This window comes from Oratosquilla oratoria, chromosome 9 (assembly GCF_046742065.1).
Source record: "Oratosquilla oratoria isolate Oo_2021 chromosome 9, ASM4674206v1, whole genome shotgun sequence".
NCBI lineage: Eukaryota > Metazoa > Arthropoda > Malacostraca > Stomatopoda > Squillidae > Oratosquilla > Oratosquilla oratoria.
Genome location: NC_134785.1, coordinates 68,258,583 through 68,278,332, shown reverse-complemented (window position 1 = coordinate 68,278,332; position 19,750 = coordinate 68,258,583). Strand labels below are relative to the sequence as shown.

The following is a 19,750-nucleotide window of genomic DNA, read 5'->3' as shown; positions in this document are numbered from 1 at the left end:
TTTAGTACAGGGAGAAGTTGCATGAATCAGATTTTTTTTTGTGTGGCAGATACATTAGAAAGTTTTAGGAAAAGGTCCACACAAAATTTTTCTGAGTGCTTAAAGAGTGTAAATTTGAAATCTGCAACCAATTAACAGAAATATTTAATAAGTCGGTAAACACTGGTTTTGTGCGTATTGTTTGGGGGCAGGCAAACGTTGTTCCTGTTTTCAAAAAGAGAGATAAATCATCTATATGCAACTTCAGGCCAATCAGTTTGATATCAGTTATAGGTAAGCTGCTTGAATAATAGTTGACTCAGAGATCCCAGTGAGACATAATTTGATTCATGACTCACAGCATGATTTCTCCAAGGGTAAGTCATGTGTGACTAATCTTCTATCTTTTTACACTAAAGTAATAAGGCGTCAGATAACAATGATAGTTATGATGTTATTTACCTTGACTTTAGCATTCAACAAGGTGTCCACCAGAGACTATTAAATAATATCAAAGCCCATGGCATAGGAGGTTAAGTGTTAGAATGGATTAGAGCTTGGATCAGTGACGGAAAACAGCAGGTTACCATAAATGGTGTAAAATCCAAATGGGGGAGTGTTTCTAAGGGAGTTCCCCAGGGCTTGGTTTGGGGTCCCTTACTGTTCAGTATGTATATAAACTAGTTGGACAATGGGAATAATAGTGATGTTAGCAAGTTTGCAAATGACACTAAAATAGGATGCCTAATTATCATGAGACAACACTGCGATTCTGCAGGATGATCTTAACAAACTGTTTACACAGTTTATGAAATGGCAAATGGACTTCAACATCTCAAAGTGCAGTGTGTTAAATGTAGGACTACACAACCCTGAAACCAGATATAGCTTAGATAACACATTTTTAGAGAAAACCAAGTCCAAGAGAGACTTGGGTGTTCTAGGGAGTCCTGATCTTAAATCCAGGAAACAGTGCATTAGCACCAGTAATAAAGCTAACAGAGCATTAGGTTTCATTGCTAGGATGGTTATGATTAAAAGTGCAGATGTAATTATCAAACTCTTTCTAGCGTTAGAACCATCCTTGACTATGCGGTACAGTTTTGGTCTCTGTCCTATAGAATGGACATCAATTCACTAGAATCAGTACAGAGGAGAATGACCATAATGATACATAGGCTTAAAAACCTACCTTATGAAGAGAGGCTTGGGCACCTTTACTTACACTCTCTGAAACGACGCAGAGTGCAGGGTGATCTAATAGAAGTGTTCAAGTGGATTAAAGCCTTTAACAAGGGTGATGCAAACAAGGTCATCACATTAAGACAACAGGGTAGGACTTGCAGTAATGGATCTAAATTGGACAAATTTAGATTTAAGAAGGAAATAGGAAAGAATTGGTTCACTAATAGGGTGGTCAATGAATGGAATAGACTTAGTAACCACGTAGTGAGCACTGAAACTATCGGTTGTTTTAAGGAACTGTTAGACAATATTTTGGATAGGTATGACAGGTAGTAATAGACATGGAACTGCCTAGTGTAGGCTTTATGGTCTTGTGCAGTCTCCTTCATTCTTATGTTCTTATTTTTTCATCTGAATTTATCAAAGCATCCTTTCCTTATTTTTAGTTCTGTTATCCCCATCCATAAAGTTGTCTGTTTCTTAAAACAACAGATAGTTTCAGCGCTCACTACATGGTTACTAAGTCTATTCCATTCAATGACCACCCTATTAGTAAACCTATTCTTGACTACTTCCTTCTTGAATCTAAAACTGTCCAATTTAAATCTATTACTGAAAGTCCTGCCCAGTTGTCTTAATATGATGACCTAATTTGTGTCACCCTTGTTAAAGCCTTTGATGCACTTGAACATCTCTATTAGATCACCCCACACTCTGCATCTTTCCAGAGAGTGTAAGTTAAGGTGTCCAGCCTCTCTTCATAAGGTAAATTTCTAAGCGCATGTATCATTTTGGTCATTCTCCTATGTACTGACTTTAATGAATTGATATCCATTCTATAGGGCAGAGACCAAAACTGTACTGCAAGGTGACAAATATTTTCTCTCAGTATTTACAAAAGACTAATATGGTACTACACTGCAACCTAATCTTCAGTGGGGATAAGGGAAGTAGATTAACTAGTATCAGGGTTAGCAAGAAAGATGTAGCCAAACAGACTGATAGAGTTACATACATACATATACCAAGGGCTTTTTTCCCCCCTTACATGGGAGATAGCCAATGTTAAAGGCATAAATCCACTTCCACCTACTTCATCCCCACATACTCCACTCCCATTTACCATCCCTCCTTCCCTCTATTCTTGGCTCCTCCTGGATGGCAGGTCATCCCTGCATCTCGCTTACTGCCCTAGATCAGAAGCAATGCAGCATGACACGTATGGAGAGTGAAATAGCATATGAACTTTAATATCTCAAAGTGCAGTGTTAAACATAGGCATACACAACCCAACAAACAGCTATAGTTTAGATAACACCATATTAGAGAAAACAGAATAAGAAAAGGACTTGGGAGTTTTAGTGAGTCCTGGCCTTAAATCCAAGAAACAGTGCATTAGTGCCAAGAATAGGGCTAACAGGGCATTAGGATTTATTGCTAAGACAAAAGACAAACAAAAGTGCAGAGGTAATCATTAAACTATATGGCAATAGTTAGACCCAACCATGGCTATGCAGTATGGTCTCCATCCTACAAAATGTCAATTAATTCATTAGAATCAGTAGACTGGAGAATAACCAAAATTACACAAGGGCTTAGAAAACAGGCTTATGTTCCTTAACTTACACTCTCTGGAAAGACAAAGCATGTAGAATGATCTAATGGAGGTATTCAAATGGATCCAGGGCTTTAACAAGGGTGCAGGCAAGGTCATCAAATAAGACAACAGGGGAAAAATCATATTAATGGGATTCAATTGCACAAATCTAGGTTTAAGAAGGAAATAGGCAAGAACTAGTTTACCAACTGTGGTTAATGAATGGAATAGACTTGGTAACCATGTAGCAAGTGCTGAAACAACTGGTTGTTTTAAGAGATTAGATAACTTTAGAGATAGGGATGACAGGTGGTAAGGGACATGGACTGCCTAGTGTAGCCCTTATGGTCTCTTGCAGTCTCCCCTGTTCTTATGTTTAACATAGCATTCATGAAGGTGTCCCACCAGGGACAAATAAAATTTAGGAGAGTTAAAAACAAAAGTGCAGATTTAGTTATTAAACACTACCAAGCAAGAGACCCATCCTTGACAAGGTGCTAGTTTTGGCCTTCGTCCTATAGAATGGATATTAATTCACTAGAATTGGTACAGAGAAGAATGACCAAAATGATACATGGGTTTAGAAATTTACCTTACCAGTCTTAGGCACCTTAACTTACACTCTCTTGAAAGATGAAGGGAGCAGGGCAATCTAATATATATAGTCTACTGGGTTAAGGGGTTTAACAAGGGTGATGCAGGCAAAGTCATCATATTAAAACAGCAGGGTAAGACTTGTAGTAATGGGTTTCAACTGGACAAATTTAGGTTTAAGAAGGAAATAAGTAAGAATTGGTTTACCAACAGAATGATTAACAAATGGAATAGACTTTGTAACCATGTAATGAGTGCTGAAACTATTGGTTGTTCTAAGAAAAGATAAGATAACTTTGTGGATGGGGATGATAGGTGGTAACAGACATGGAAGCGCCTAGTGTAGGCCTTATGGTCTCTTGCAGTCTCCTCCATTCTTATGTTCTTAAATTGCTTTTTGACCTTTATTATTTTCATTATTCATATCATATCTGCATGACCTTCTTGGAGGCAGCTCCCCAGCCAGAATGGGGTATGGAAATAATTTTCGAGGCACTTTTTTTTTTCCTCCCTATGTGGAGCAAGTAAAGCAGATCCTTGTGAAGCAAGTAAGGCAGATCCTCAAGAGGGCTTCCGCTAAACTGTAGTGCCTCTTGTCCTAATACATAATGACCACTGGGTCTCTTCTGCCACTCATATTGGTTGTGACTATGGGCTTCCAGGTATTACCTTCTCCTGCCCCCACAATCACACACTGTCACCAAAGGACTTTTGAATGTAATTGGAGGTATGGAGTCATTGTTAAATAATAGGAGAAAAATTAACAACTGAATATACTATTGGTCTCAGTTACTTCCTCGCTCTTTGCAACTCTCTGATGGGAGTAGATTCCCAGAAACACCACTTTGAGGTGACGGGAAAGTAGTATGTCATCCTCTCCCAGAGGTCTCAATCCTGAATCTCATCTAGAGATCCTGTGTTTTTCTTTGAATGAGGATAAGATGAACGAAGCTGCAGGTTCTCCAACAGGATATTCCATTAATCAAACTATCAAAACAATTTGATGAAAATACATGGGGAAATTAACATTCATTTCTCTAGGGTGAGTTGGTTTGACCCAGTGATCTCCTTATGAGGTGGCAAAGGTCCTTTTGGAATGTATGTATAAATAGTCTTTGCAAACTAGTTCTTATGGATGAATTTACCTCTTTTTATATACAATCTATAATGTATATTTGGCATTTATTTTTTTAAGTGGACACCTATGCGATTTAGCACAAAAAAATTAAATAATCTTGTAAATTACATCAACATGATATACATTTTTCTTGGTGGAAATCAAGAACAGAAAAAGTTGCTAAGAGCGATAGACAAACAAGCGGAGCTGCAGTGACTCCTTGAGGTGCCATCTTTGTTCTGATAGATTCGGAGGTTGAAGACAATGACAACAATCCTGATTACCTCTAGAATTACAGGTACTGCATTACTAAATGCAGGTTATGTAGGTTAGGTTAGAACATAAATTTATTATACTTTAATGTCTTCGACCTCCGCATCTATCAAAACAAAGATTGCAACTCAAGCAGCTGCCAGGGCTCCATTTGTAAGTGTATTGCTTTTAGCAAAATTTTCTGTTATTGATTTCTGCCAAGAAAAATGTATATGTTCATATCTTATAATTTACAAAATTAATATTCAATTTTCTAATGCTATGTCATGTAATTGTGCACTTCTAAAAATTTACCATATATTCTTGTAAATTTATTAAAAAAAATATATGCAGCAGAATAAAATATAAACTTTTACTGCTGACCCTACTCACATGATTAACAAGAGACCTCAGTGGAGGCGATGAATGAGTCAACAGAATTCATGGCATGAGAAAATTGGCCAATCCTGCATGGACTTCTTGGACTGGAAAAGGTGACTGCATGGGTGCTTGCCCATTATTGATGGAAATTTGTCAAAAATGGATGGTGAAAAGGATATTGGTGTAATTATCAGTGATCTCAAATCATCTAAGCAGTGTATTTCTGCCTCAGATATGGGAAATAAGATTCTAGGACTGATTGCGCAACCTATTTAAAGTCCATCTGTCACTAACAAGCTACAGTATATAAATTGTTAGTTTGTCCATATTTGGAATATGCTGTTTCCATATAGTTACCAAATCTCATTAATGACATTGACAGACTGGAACAAGTACAATAGCAAGCCACAAAATGGTTTCCACTTATCAGAAATAAATCATATGAAAATTTACTAAAACATACGAATCTATTTTCCCTAAAAAAGCATAGACTCAGGGATGATTTGATACAGGTCTTTAAGATTCTAAAGGGAATTGACATCAAAAGTGACAAAATTTCCACATTGAATGTGGCTCAAACTGTCAGGAAGTATATTTAATTTGGAAGTGGATAGAAATAACTTTGCCAACCATGAAGTAAATGAATGGAATAAACTTCCTGCAGAGGCAGTGCAATGTAGTACAGTTCAGTTTTAAGATTCATTCAGATAAGCACCTAAACAACATTGATCATATTTTATATATTAATTTATTATTATTTTGTGTTGATGGTGGAGGTGTGTAGAAAGTTGATAATAGCAAACACAGTATTTAGGAAGAAAGTCAAGTATAAGTACACATGGGAGAGGGTGGTAGGTAGGGCTTTAACCACTTTGATACAATGACGCCTACATAGGTAGGTGTAAATGGGTACACGAGGATGCTGGCATTGGCGTCTTTCTTTGTAGTTGTACATGAGTTACCTCCAGATTCTGTGAACTGGTTTGATAACACTTTCTGTTTATATTACTTAGGGTAAATGAGGATGAGTAATACAGCAGTGACTTTATATTTAATAATGCGAGTAGTGTGATGCATTGTTCATATGGCAGCTGATGCTGCATGCGAGATTGTGACCCGTACTGAAGTGAATGGATTATATAGTGGTAATCAGGAGAAGAGTAGGAAGAGTTTTGGGTTAGTTTGGACACATGGAAAGAATGAGTAGATGTAAGAGGTCAGTAGATAGAGGTAGACTAGAGGGGTAGGTAGGGGTAGGTAGATAGAGGGGTAGGTGAAAAGATATGCAAATTTTATTACTTGGATGTTTTGAAACAAGGGCCGAATAGGAAGTGGAGAGTTGCATATTCTTGCCTGCCATCTTGTGTTTTGTAAACATAGGTTAGGATATCGAGAGAATGCTGATGTTGCGAAATGTTAACACGAAGCCACGCTCAGCTTGTGACAGATTGCTTGTGTAAACAGTATTGCTTGAGACAGTATAACAGTCTTTCTGATTGGAGAAAAGGGTGGAGGAGGAGAAAAATTATTGGTGCTTGGAGGTAAAGTCACGCCCTTAAAGGGTGGCACTTATTTGTAACATTCAAAGTTATTGGATGAATTAAATAGTGACGTCGAAGCAGACTTGGCTTGGCGGGTGTAAGAGGATCCCAGGTGGGAATCCTCTGGTGTACCTAAGACCATACATTGTACCAGAATTTGTGATGAAAATGAAGAAAAGTTTAAGTTCAATTTACTTCACCTTCATTACCGAGTAATGGAACTTGATTAAATGCATATGATATGAAAGAGGCATGGGGCCTACAGATGAGTGACTTGTAATACTAAAAGGATAAAAAGAAAGTGAAGAAAGTTGTAGTGAATGAAGAATTACTATATCACAGAAGGGAACTGAAAGTGTTGGTAGCAGCCGAGCTAACAATGAAGAAAGATTAATAAAAGATGTGTGGGGGGAGTGAACATAAGGGGGCATTCAAGGATGGGATGGTTGGATAGGGTAAAAGGGACATTGGGAAAGAGGAGAATGTTTGTTGGGGAAGGAAGAGAAAAGACAAGATATGGGTGAATGGAGAATGGTTATGTATGGATGATGTTGTGATGCATGGGAGTGGGTGGGGGATGGGGGTGAGGGAGTATGTGTGAATGATATTTTGATGTAGCCTGAAGGGATTTCTCCCCATCATCTCTTTTTCTGCATGAGGGGTCGGAAAAGGGGGGAGGGGGGTCACCAATTAAATGAAGCAGCCTTGCTGTGGATGTCCTGTGTCTTGCTGCACTACTTCTGACCCAGGGGGCAGTGAGCTAGATGCGGGGATGACCTGTCATCCAGGAATAGCCAAGAAAAGAGGGTGGGAGGGAGTAAGGAGTGGTGAATGGGACTGGAGTATTTGGTATATGTATTATCATTTATGTTTATTTCTTATTATTTATTTATTGTATTGTTATTTGTCTGTTTATTGTCATTACCTATTTATTTATGCATCTACTTTTTTTTCACGCATCCAACCTAGTCATGGACCAAAAGGCCTCCTGTCTGTATGCTCTTTTGTAATCCTTTGCCATAAAGAATGAAGCATGAATTTTCTATTGAAAGTAACTTAATTTTGAAAAAAAAAAAAGGTGAAAATTCTTGCAAGATAATAATACCAAAAGTAGATCCCTTGTGAGCTAAAATAAAGGTAGAAACAGTTCTATTCCAGTACTGTGCAAACATATTTGGTAAATTTTTAGAAATGAAGACCTACGTGATTTAACAATAGAAAATTAGATATTAATATTGTAAATTATAACACATCAATGTATTATACATTTTTTGGCAGATGTGGAAACCTAAGAAACTAAAGTATGATGAATTTGTCTATTCTAACCTAACCTACCTACCAAACCTGCATTAAGTAATGCGGTACCTGTAATTCTAGTGGTCATTAGGCTCATAGTCCTCATTTTCAACCTCCAAATCTATCAAAACAAATACTGTGTCTCAAGGAGTTGCTGCAACTGTTCATTTGCGTATTGTTTTCAGCAACATTTTCTGTTAATGATTTTGGCCAAGAAAAATGTATACTACATTGATGCATTATAACTTAGAAAATTTATATCTTATTTCCAAATACTATACTCATATTGCATAGGTGTGCACTTCTAAAAAAATACCACACATTTTCATTTCTTATCTGTATTTGAAAGATTTATTTTCTTTGAGGATAAAGGGTTAGCTTAGGAGCTATTTGACAACATAAAGTTAATGTTCAATATCCGTGTTTCTGTGATTCTGTAATTTTACCTGAAAATACACCCAAAAGAGGGTCTCACTAATTACCGACAAAAACAGACCAAGGACGGTTTTTGCTCAAATGCACAATTCTATATAAAAAATAGCATATGGTTTCATTATTTAACCTATTTTCTTTAAAATGTGTGATTTTCATTTAATATGATCAAAGAGAAATTACGTTTTTATCTTCTGCAAAATTACCGACCAGCTACGAATACTGTCCAGCCCGCCATCTATGGTCTGTGGTGGTATGGATCAAACTACACTCTATTAAGTTTCTTACTATTATGTTATTAGTGTAATAGAGTGCATATCATACATATACCAAGGCTTTTCCCCCCCTTACAAGGGAGGTAGCCAAAAAGGAAAAGGCATAAAATCATTCCCACTCATTCCATCCCTGAATACACTCCACACCCCTCCCTCTCATCTTAGCACCTCCTGGATGACGGGTCATCCCTGCACCTTGTCCACTGCCTGGGTCAGAAGCAGTGTCGCAAGACACAGCACATCCACAGCAAGGCCGCTTCATTAAATTGGCGAACCCCTCTCCGTCCCCCCCATGCATAAAGGAGAAGACGGGGAGAAATCCCTTCGGGCTGCATCAAAATTTGCTCATACATACTACCTCACCCCCCATCCCCCCGCCCATTTCATCTCATGCATCACATCATCCATATACAACCATTCTCCATTCACCCCGTCTTCTGTCCTCTCCCGTCCTTCCTCAACAGACATTCCCCTCTTCCCCAAAGCCCCCTTCACCCCATCCATCCACCTCATCCTAGGACATCCCTTCATGTTCACTCCCTCCACATCTGCCTTCCATATCTCTTTTACTAGTCTTTCTTCACTCATTCTTTCCATGTGTCCAAACCATCCTAATACTCTTTCATCAACCCTATCTCCCAACCCCCTTTCCATCCCTGTTCTCCTCCTCACCTCCTCATTTCTCACTCTATCTAGCCTAGTAACCCCCATCATACTTCTCAGACTCCTCATCTCAAACACATTCAAACTCCTTCTCTCTTCTTCTCTTTATGTTCCATGTTTCTGCCCCATACAGTGCTGTTGGCACAATCACTCCTTCAGTCTCCTCTTAGCATCTGTTCCCAAATGTCTATTCCTCATTACACTTTTTAATCCACCAAGGCATTTACTTGTTTCTCTCAATCTACATTCTAACTCCACCATCACTCCACCTTTTCCTGCCACATTTGCACCCAAGTATCTAAAACTATCCACTTCCTCCACTCTCCCTTAATGCTCACATCCAGACTGCCATTTTCACCCCTTGTACATCTCATCACCTTACTTTTACCCACATTTATCTTCAGCTTTCTTCTATCACACACTCTCCCAAACTCTGTCACCAACTTCCTCAATCCCTCCTACGATCCTGCCACAAGTGCAGTGTCGTCCGCAAACAACAGCTGGCTCACCTCCCACTTTACTCCATTTTCTTTAACCATCTCCAATCCCTGACCCACTACCCTTGCATTTACCTCTCGCACTACCCCATCCATGTATAAGTTGAACAGCCAGAGCGACATAATGCATCCTTGATGAAGTCCCACCTTTACCTCAAACCACTCACTCTCTCCATTTCTAATACTGACACAAGCTCTACTACTTTCATAATAACTCTTGACAGCTCCTAGAAACTTTCCTCCTATCCTGTATATCTGCAAAACCTCCCAGTGCCTTTCTGTCTACCCTGTAGTAAGCTTTTTCCAGGTCCATTAAGGCCCAAAAAACATCCTTTCCCTTTCCTATAGCTTTCTCACATATCTGTCTTACCACAAAGATCTGATCTACACAACCTCTACCCGTCCTAAATCCACACTGTTCCTCACCAATTACTCCCTCTGTTCCTCTCCTAATCCTCTCAATCAAGATCCTCCCATAAGCCTTCCCAACTACACTTAACAAGCTAATCCCTCTGAAACTACTACATTCGCACTTGTCCCTTTTTCCCTTGTAAAGCGGAACGTATTATACAGGCACTCCTCCAGTCCTCCGGCACTCTACCCTCTCTCCAGCAAACATTAAATAACCTCACCAACCAGTCCACCATCACTGTACCTCCTTTTTTTTTTTTAGACATTCTGCATGGCATCCATCCAGACCAGGTGCCTTACCTGCTTTCATCATCTTAACAACTGCCTTCACTTCATCCTTCCTTATTTCTCCTCCATTTTCCTCATTCATCACTCATTTTCTTAGCATTTCCCACTGCAGCTATCTTTCCCTCCCTATCCTCCTTCACATTTAGCAACTCCCTAAAATATTCTGCCCATCTTCCCCTTACTGCCTTCTCTTCCATTATCATCTCTCCATCTGCACCTTTTACCTTTTCTTCTCTACTTGATTCGCCTCCTCTTCCTCTCTTAATTTTTTTCCAAAACATCTTTTTATTACTTTCAAAATTTTCTGTCATACTCTTACCCCAATTCACATCTGCTCTCCTCTTTGCCTCCTTTACCTTTTGGTTTACTTCTCTTTATTTTGTACCTCTCATATGACTCCCTCCTATTTTGTAACCAATCTGTGAAAGCTCGCTTCTTCTCTTCTACAAACTTCTTTGTTTCCTCATCCCACCATTCACTACCCTTTCTTCTATTTCCTCCTGTCCTTCTTGTTCCACACACCATTTTTGCACTTTGTGACTCCCTCCTTGAACCATCCCCATTCCTCCTCCACACCTAGCTCTACTCTATCCTTCACTCCTGCATATAGTTGAGCTATTTGAACTATTTTCTTTAAAATGTGTGATTTACATGTAATTTGATCAAAGAGAAGTTATGTTTTAGCCTCTGCAAAATGACCAACCACAGCTACGAATACCGTAAAAAAATTAGCATATGGTTGCATTATTTGAACTATTTTCTTTAAAATGTATGATTTTCATGTAATTTGATCAAAGAGAAGTTACATTTTTATCCTGTGCAAAATTACCGGCCACAGCTATGAATACCGTCCAGCCTGCCATCTATGATCATTGGTGGTATGGATCAAACTACACTCTATTAAGTTTCTTACTATTGTGTTGAATTATTTAAAAAAAATTCTTTGAAATGTGTGATTTTCCTGTAATTTGACCAAAGAGAAGTTGTTTTTAGTTTCTGCAAAATGACCAACCACAGCTACGAATACCGTAACAAATTAGCATATGGTTGCATTATTTGACCTATTATCTTTAAAATATGTGATTTTCGTGTAATTTATCAAAGAGAAGTTATATTTCTATCCTCTGCAAAATTACCGACTACAGCTACGAATTTACCGACCAAACCTGACCAAGGACGGTTTTTGCTCAAATGCACAATTTTATGTAAAAAATTAGCATATGGTAGCATTATTTGACCTATTTTCTTTAAAATGTGTGATTTTCATGTAATTTGATCAAAGAGAAGTTATGTTTTTAGCTTCTGCAAAATTACTGACTACAGCTATGAAAACCATCCAGCCCGCCATCTATGATCACTGGTAGTATGGATCACACTACACTCTGTAAGTTTCTTACTACAAAGGATTACAAAGGCGGAGCATGCCGACAGGAGACCTTTTGGTCTATATCTAGGTCGGATGCGAAAAAAATCATAATAATAATAAAATGATAAATAAAAACTATAATAATGTAAATAACAAATAAAATACATAAATAAATGCATAGGTATAGTTAAATAATAAACAAACAGGTAAATAGTAAATAATAATAAACTGACATATAACTAATAACAAATGAAAATCAAACAGACAAATGATAACAACACAAAAACAAATAATATAAGATAAATTATAATCATTACAGCATCTTGTTTAGGTGTTTATCTAAATGATTCTTAAAGCTTCAAACTGAACTACATTGCACTACCTGTGCAGGAAGTTTATTCCATTCATTAACTACACGGTTGGCAAAGTTGTTTTTACCTACTTCCAAATTGAATCTATTTCCGGACAGTTTGAGACCATCGTTTCTTGTCTGATTCTAATTCAATGTGAAAATTTTGTCACTCTTGATGTTGCCAATTCCCTTTACAATCTTAAAGACCTGTATCAAGTCACCTCTGAGTCTACACTTTTTTAGGGAAAACAGATTCATATGTTTTAGTCAATTTTCGTATGATTTATTTTTTATATTTGGAATCAGTTTTGTGGCTCGCCATTGTATTTTTTCTAGTCTGTCAATGTCTTTAATGAAATTCGGTGACCATACGGAAACAGCATATTCCAAATGTGGACGAACTAACGATTTATATAGCTTGTTAATGAGTGATGGACTTTTGAAATCAAAAGATCGCACAATCAGTCCTAGAATCTTATTTGCTTTCTCAGAGGCTGAAATACACTGCTTGGATGATTTGAGGTCGTTACTGATAATTACGCCGAGATCTTTTTCATAATCCACATTTGTTAACGAATTTCCAAATAACTTGTAATCGTACTTACTATTATTTTTACCTATGTGCATTACCTTGCATTTACTTGTGTTAAATTTCATTAGCCACTTTTCAGACCATTGCTGTAATTTATCTAAATGTTCTTGAATATCTAATTGGTTTAAGTGATCATTTGCCATTCTGCACAGTCTTGTATCATCAGCAAATTTGGAAACAGTACATTCTAGTCCATGGTCTATATCATTTATATATACTATGAATAGAAGTGGCCCATGAATGGAACCCTGAGGAACTCCACTTGTAACATTTTTACATCTAAATGTTTTTCCATTTAAAACAACTCTCTGTTTCCGACCATTTAACCAATTACTAGTCCAACCTAATAGGCTACCACTTATTCTGTGTAAAGCTAATTTAGTAAGTAGTCTTTCGTGTGGGATGGTATCAAAAGCTTTTGCAAAGTCTAGATATATTAAATATATATTGTTTCTTTTGTCATAATTTGAGATAATTGTGTTAATAGTGTAATAGATTGCATACAATCTAATTATTTGAACTATTTTCTTTAAAATGTGTGATTTTCATGTAATTTGACCAAAGAGAAATTATGTTTTTAGCTTCTGAAAATGACCGACCACAGCTACGAATACCGTAAAAAAATTAGCATATGGTTGCATTATTTGAACTATTTGCTTTTTGGTCAAATTATATGAAAACCACACATTTTAAAGAAATTGTTCAAATAATGCAACCATATGCTATTTTTTTTTTACATAAAATTGTGTATTTGAGCAAAAACCGTCCTTGGTCGGGTTTGGTCGGCAAACTCGTAGCTGTGCTCGGTAATTTTGCAAAGGATAAAAACGTAACTTCTCTTTGATAAAATTACATGAAAATCACACATTTAATTGGTCAAATAATGGAATCATATGCTAATTTTTTACGGTATTCGTAGCTGTGGTCAGTTATTTTGCAGCTGCTAAAACCAGAATTTCTCTTAGAACAAATTACATGAAAACCACACATTTTAAAGAAAATAGTTCAAATAATTCTACTATATGCAATCTATTACAATAATAACACAACAGTAAGAATCTTAAAAGAGTGTAGTTTGATCCATACCACCAGTGATCATAGATGGCGGGCTGGACGGTATTCTTAGCTGTGGTCGGTAATATTGCAGAGGATAAAAACATAACTTCTCTTTGATCAAATAACATGAAAACCACACATTTTAAAGAAAATAGTTCAAATAATGCAACCATATGCTAATTTTTTACATAAAATTGTGTATTTGAGCAAAGACTGTCCTTGGTCGGGTTTGGTTAGTAATTAGTGAGACGGACGGTATTCGTAGCTGTGGTCGGTAATTAGTGAGACGGACGGTATTCGTAGCTGTGGTCGGTAATTAGTGAGACGGACGGTATTCGTAGCTGTGGTCAGTAATTAGTGAGACGGACGGTATTCGTAGCTGTGGTCGGTAATTAGTGAGACGGACGGTATTCGTAGCTGTGGTCGGTAATTTAACAAACGATAAAACATAACTTATCTTTAATCAAATTAAATGAAAATAACACATTTTAAAGAAAATAGGTCAAATTATGCAACAATATGCTAATCTTTTATATAAAATTGTGCATGAACAAAAACCATCCCTGGTCGGGTTTAGTCGGTAATTAGTGAGACCGCCCAAAAGATAGAGAATGGTGTCTCTGGAAATAGTTATAATGGTTCACACTGGAAACTACACTGGTAGGTAGGTCAAACACCACCAGAGGCGCCACCGTCGATGACGAGCACAATAGCGCGTCATTTTATGCGCACACCATGCAAACGGCCAAATTTACATACCGCCGGAAATTTCATTCATACAAATGTTATGCGAGTGTATTTACTTCGATCGTAGTAAATTTCAAACAATTACATCATCAGTTACATGTCGGTACATAAAAACAAAAGATAAACATGGCGGCTTGCATTCAGCAGTAAATCGAAAATTGGTTTATGTTTCAGCGTAAAAAATGAGCTAAATAAATTCAGAGTTTTGGCAACTAACCAAAATAAACGAAAACTACTAGTCTCGCGGATTATTCTAATACCAAAATAAAGGCAGCGTATTACAGTAGAGCTGAGTAATTGGTGGTTTTAATTCGTTTTTTTTTTCTATCGGGTCGGATTATCGGATAACAACATCAACATCCATCCCGCCAACTTATCTATCACTGGATCAAACTTCACTCTATTAAGTTTCTTACTATTATGTTATTAGTGTAATAGACTTACAGTTGAATTATTTGAACTATTTTCTTTAAAATGTGTGATTTTCATGTAATTTGATCAAAGAGAAGTTACGTTTTTATCCTCCGTAATATTATGGACCACAGCTACGATTCGTCCTGCCCGCTATCTATGATCACTGGTGGTATGGATCAAACTACACTATTAAGTTTGTTACTATTGTGTTATTAGTGTAATAGCTTGCATATAGTTGAATTATTCAAACTTTTTTCTTTAAAATGTGTGATTTTCATATAATTTGACGGCATTCGTATCTGTGGTGGGTAATTTTGCAGAGGATAAAAACGTAATTCTATGATCAAATTACATGGAAATCACACATCTTAAAGAAAATAGGTCAAATAATGCAACCATATGCTAAATTTTTATATAAAATTGTGCCTGTCAGTAAAAACCGTCATTGTTTACGTTCGATCGGGGATTAGTCAGACCGCACGTTTCGGTCCGATTTCCTGGGACAAAATAGGCCCGATATAATTCCATTCAAAATGCAATATCTCGAGAACTAGGACAGCTAGATGGATAATTCAAATTGCATTATACTCATAGCGACTTTTTGCATCCCATGAGAACTATTTCAGCTCAAATATCAGGAATTCCATTTTTATGTTGACCTAGCTAACACTGGAATTGATGCAATCACATCAAAACTATGAGAACAGGTAGTTTAAATTCAATTATCACTCATGCAAAAAAGTAAATATTTACTAACAAATTTGTCAACTATTTCACATTTTTTTCAATTCATTGAGTTTGTCACACCATATCTTTTCCATGATCATACACTGCTTACTGCTATATAGTATACCCATGAAAAAACAAACTATCTATATCCAATAAAAAGGTTACAGACAATGGTTTTATGGAAGCTTCACACAATTACAAACATTCTCAACATATTGCACTATAAAATATAAATTCTCACAACCCCCCCAGCCATTATTTCCTACCCTAGCAGCAAGGAAATACAACAAACCGTGATTTCTGCTATGATGCCCTGCAGAGCTTCATTTTTCTCCTCCGGGTTTTCTTCACCCTCTAATATTCCAGTAATGTAGGGGCTGAACACCTCGTCATCCGTGCCCAGCCCCACAAGTTTGTTTTTTAGCCATACATCGAACTCGTGCACTGCTTCTGCCATTGCTGCTTCGAAAATTGTAAAAGTGTTGTTTTCAGCCGATGACTCTAAAAACAACAATGCATTACTAATTGTCATCTATTGACATTAGAATATCTTCAAATGTAAAATTTCCATTATAAATGAGTATTCATATGTTTACATTTTCACCTATTCAAAACAAAAATAAGATAATGTATACCTTACTAGTAATTAACTTGTTCCTTGTGAATCAGAACACAGCTAAGACACACATGCTAAGTTATTTTTATACGCCAGCCGTCGTTGTTGACAGAAATTAAAATTATTGGAGTAATTAGATGGATAAAGATAATTAATCAGAATATAAGATAACCAGATATAGAAAATATAGTTGTTACTTTTTCGAATGAACAATATGGCCCTTCGATTGTAAATACAACATATAAGAATGGCTTTTCCCCCCTTACAAGGGAGGTAGCTAAAAACAAAGGCATAAAGTCCACTCCCACCCATTTCATCCCTACATACTCCACTCCCATTCACCCACCTCCCTCCCTCTTATCTTGGCTTCTGGATGACGGGTCATCCCTGCATCTTGCCCACTGCCCTGGCTCAGAAGCAACGTAACAAGACAGCACATCCACAGCAAGGCCGCTTCATTTACTCGGCGAATCCTCCTTTTCGTCCCCTCATACAGAAAAAGGGAAGACGGGGGGTAATCCCTTCATAATATCATTCAAACATACTCCCTCCCTCCATCCTCCACCCACTCCCTTCCATGCATCACAGCATCATCCACACACAACCATTCTCCACTCACCAAGTCTCTTCTGTTTTCTAACTTCCTTCCTCAATAGACATTCCCTTCTTTCTCAATGCCCCTTTTACCCCATCCTTCCATCTCGTATTTGGTCACCCCCTCATGTTCATTCCTTCCACATCTGCTTTCCACACCTCTTTTACTAATTTTTCTTGACTCATTCTTTCCATGTGTCCAAACCATCCCAATATTCTTTCATCAACCCTATCTCCCAACTCCCTTTCCACCCCCGCTATCCTCGTCATCTCGTTTCTCACTCTATCCAGCCAAGTAACAACTGCCATACTTCTCAGAGATTTTATCGCAAACACATTCAAACTCTTACTCTCTTATGTTCTATGTTTCTGCCCCATAGAGTGCTGTCGGCACAATCACTTCTTCATACAATTTTCTCTTAGCATCCATTCCCAAATGTCTATTCCTCATTACACTTTTTAATTCCCTAAAACATTTACTTGCTTCTCTCAATCTACATTCTAACTCCACTTCCACTCCTCCCTTTCCCGCCACATCGGCACCCAAGTACCAAAAACTATTCACTTCCTCCAGCCTCTCTCCCTTAATACTCACTTCCAATTTGCTGCCACATTTTCCCCCTGTACATCTTATCACCTTACTTTTACCCACATTTATCTTCAACTTCTTTCGCACACCTTCCCAAACTCCGTCACTAACTTCCTTAATCCCTTCTTTGAATCCTGCTACAAGCGCAGTGTCGTCAGCAAACAACAACCGGCTCATCTCCTATTTTTCTCCATTTTCTTACCACCTCCAATCCCCGGCCCATTATCCTTGTATTTAGCTCTTGTACCATCCCATTCATGTATAAATTGAACAGCCATGGCGATATAACGCATCCCTGGCAAAGTGCCACCTTTAATTCAAACCACTCTCTCCATTTCCAATTCTAACACAGGCTCTACTACTCTCGTGAAAATTCTTGACTGCTCTTAACAGCTTTCCTCCTACCCCATATATGTGCAATACCTCCCATACTGCCTTCCTGTCTACCCTGTCATAAGCCTTTTCCAAATTCATAAACGCCCAAAAACTATCCTTACCTTTTCCTAAAGTTTTCTCACATATTTGCCTTACCACAAAAATCTGATTCACCCAACCCCTACCTGTCCTAAGCCCATACTATTCTTCACCAATTACTCTCTCTGTTCCTCTCCTAATCCTCTCAATCAAGATCCTCCCATAAACCTTCCCAACTACACTCAACAAACTGATCCCTCTGAAATTACTACACTCACACTTGTCCCCTTTTCTCTTGTAAAATGGAACTATACGTGCACTCCTTCACTAGTTCGGCACTCTACCCTCTTTTAGACAAACGGCACTCTAAGCACCTCCATACATTCTGTCCTTTTCTTCTTTCTCTATCTATCCTCCACTCTCAACTTACCTCCCACCAAAAAAATTTATCTGATATTCCCTCACCCTCTCCCCTTAGCACATGTATATCCAAAACTCCTCCTACTCTTTTCCTGGCTACCACTATGCAGTCCATTAAAGCCCTATCTACCACCCTTCCATCCACAACCCTCTCCCATGTGTACATATGCTTGACTCTCTTCCTAAACACTGCATTTGCTATCATCAACTCTCTTTTTAGACACATCTCCACCATCAACTCTCCATTACGATTTTTTTCCTGGAACTCCACACTTCTTAACCACTCCGTCTATTGTTTCATTTCCTACCCTAACATTGAGATCTCCCAATACCACTACATTGGCATTTCTCCCTAAACCCCCTATGCACTCGTTTAAATCTCTCCAAATAGCCTCCCTTTCCTCTACATTCTTCTCAATACCAGACCCATATGCACTTACAAAAACCCACATCTCCCTTCCCAGTTTCACTTTCATCCACATTTACCTTAAACAAACCCCTTCTCTCCCTCGTCTTCTCTTCACTCCTAACACCCTCTCAACTACACTCCCAAAGTCAAACTCGCCCCCTCTTTCAACTTAGTTTCACTCAATGCCAACCCATCTTTCTTCTCACAAACATACTACCTATCTCTTCCCCTTTACTCTCATCTGTACCACATCTACGCACATTAAAAGATCGAAACCTTAGGGTTCTGGTTGGAAAACTCCTAGACCCTCTTATGTTTTGGGGCTACAGAGAATAGGATGTTTTATACTTGGAAAAAATCACAATCCACAAAACTGACTTGATAAAATTGTTACAAAGTATTTTTGCCTTGGCTCTTTGCCCCACAGCACTGTTTTATAATTACGTCTGTATAGTTAAATCATAATAATATTTATTATAATAATTTAATGATGATAATGATAATGGTGATAATGATAATAATAGTAGTAATTAGTAGCAATATCAATGACAATAATAATGATGATGATGATAGCAACAGCAATGATAAAGATCGTAATAATTATGTTAATAATAATAATAATAATAAAATAATAATAATAATGATACTACTACTACTACTACTACTACTAATGATAATAATAATAGTAATAATAATAATTGTAATAATAATCAATAATAACAATAATAATAATAATAATAATAATAATAATCCTAATATAATAATATAATATAATATAATATAATAATGTAATAATAAAAATGTTAATAATAATAATGATAATAATAATGATAATAATAATGATAATGATAATAATAATAATAATAATGATAATAATAATAATGATAATAATAATGATAATGATAATAATAATAATAATAATAATAATAATAATAATAATAATA

The 19,750-nt window shown here is 37.1% G+C and overlaps 1 protein-coding gene across 1 annotated transcript in view; it reads right to left on the bottom strand.

The window, feature by feature from the left end:
- Nucleotides 1-16,546, bottom strand: part of LOC143028532 (coiled-coil domain-containing protein 43-like) — a 44,678-nt gene extending 28,132 nt beyond the window's left edge. Inside the window, exons 1-2 of the mRNA XM_076190788.1 lie at nt 16,400-16,546; nt 16,057-16,265 (exon numbers count right to left, since the gene is read on the bottom strand). Of these exons, the coding sequence (XP_076046903.1) occupies nt 16,057-16,221 (165 nt within the window). The 5' untranslated portion in view covers nt 16,222-16,265; nt 16,400-16,546. The remainder of the gene's footprint in view (nt 1-16,056; nt 16,266-16,399) is intronic.
- Between the last annotated feature and the right edge of the window lie 3,204 nt (nt 16,547-19,750).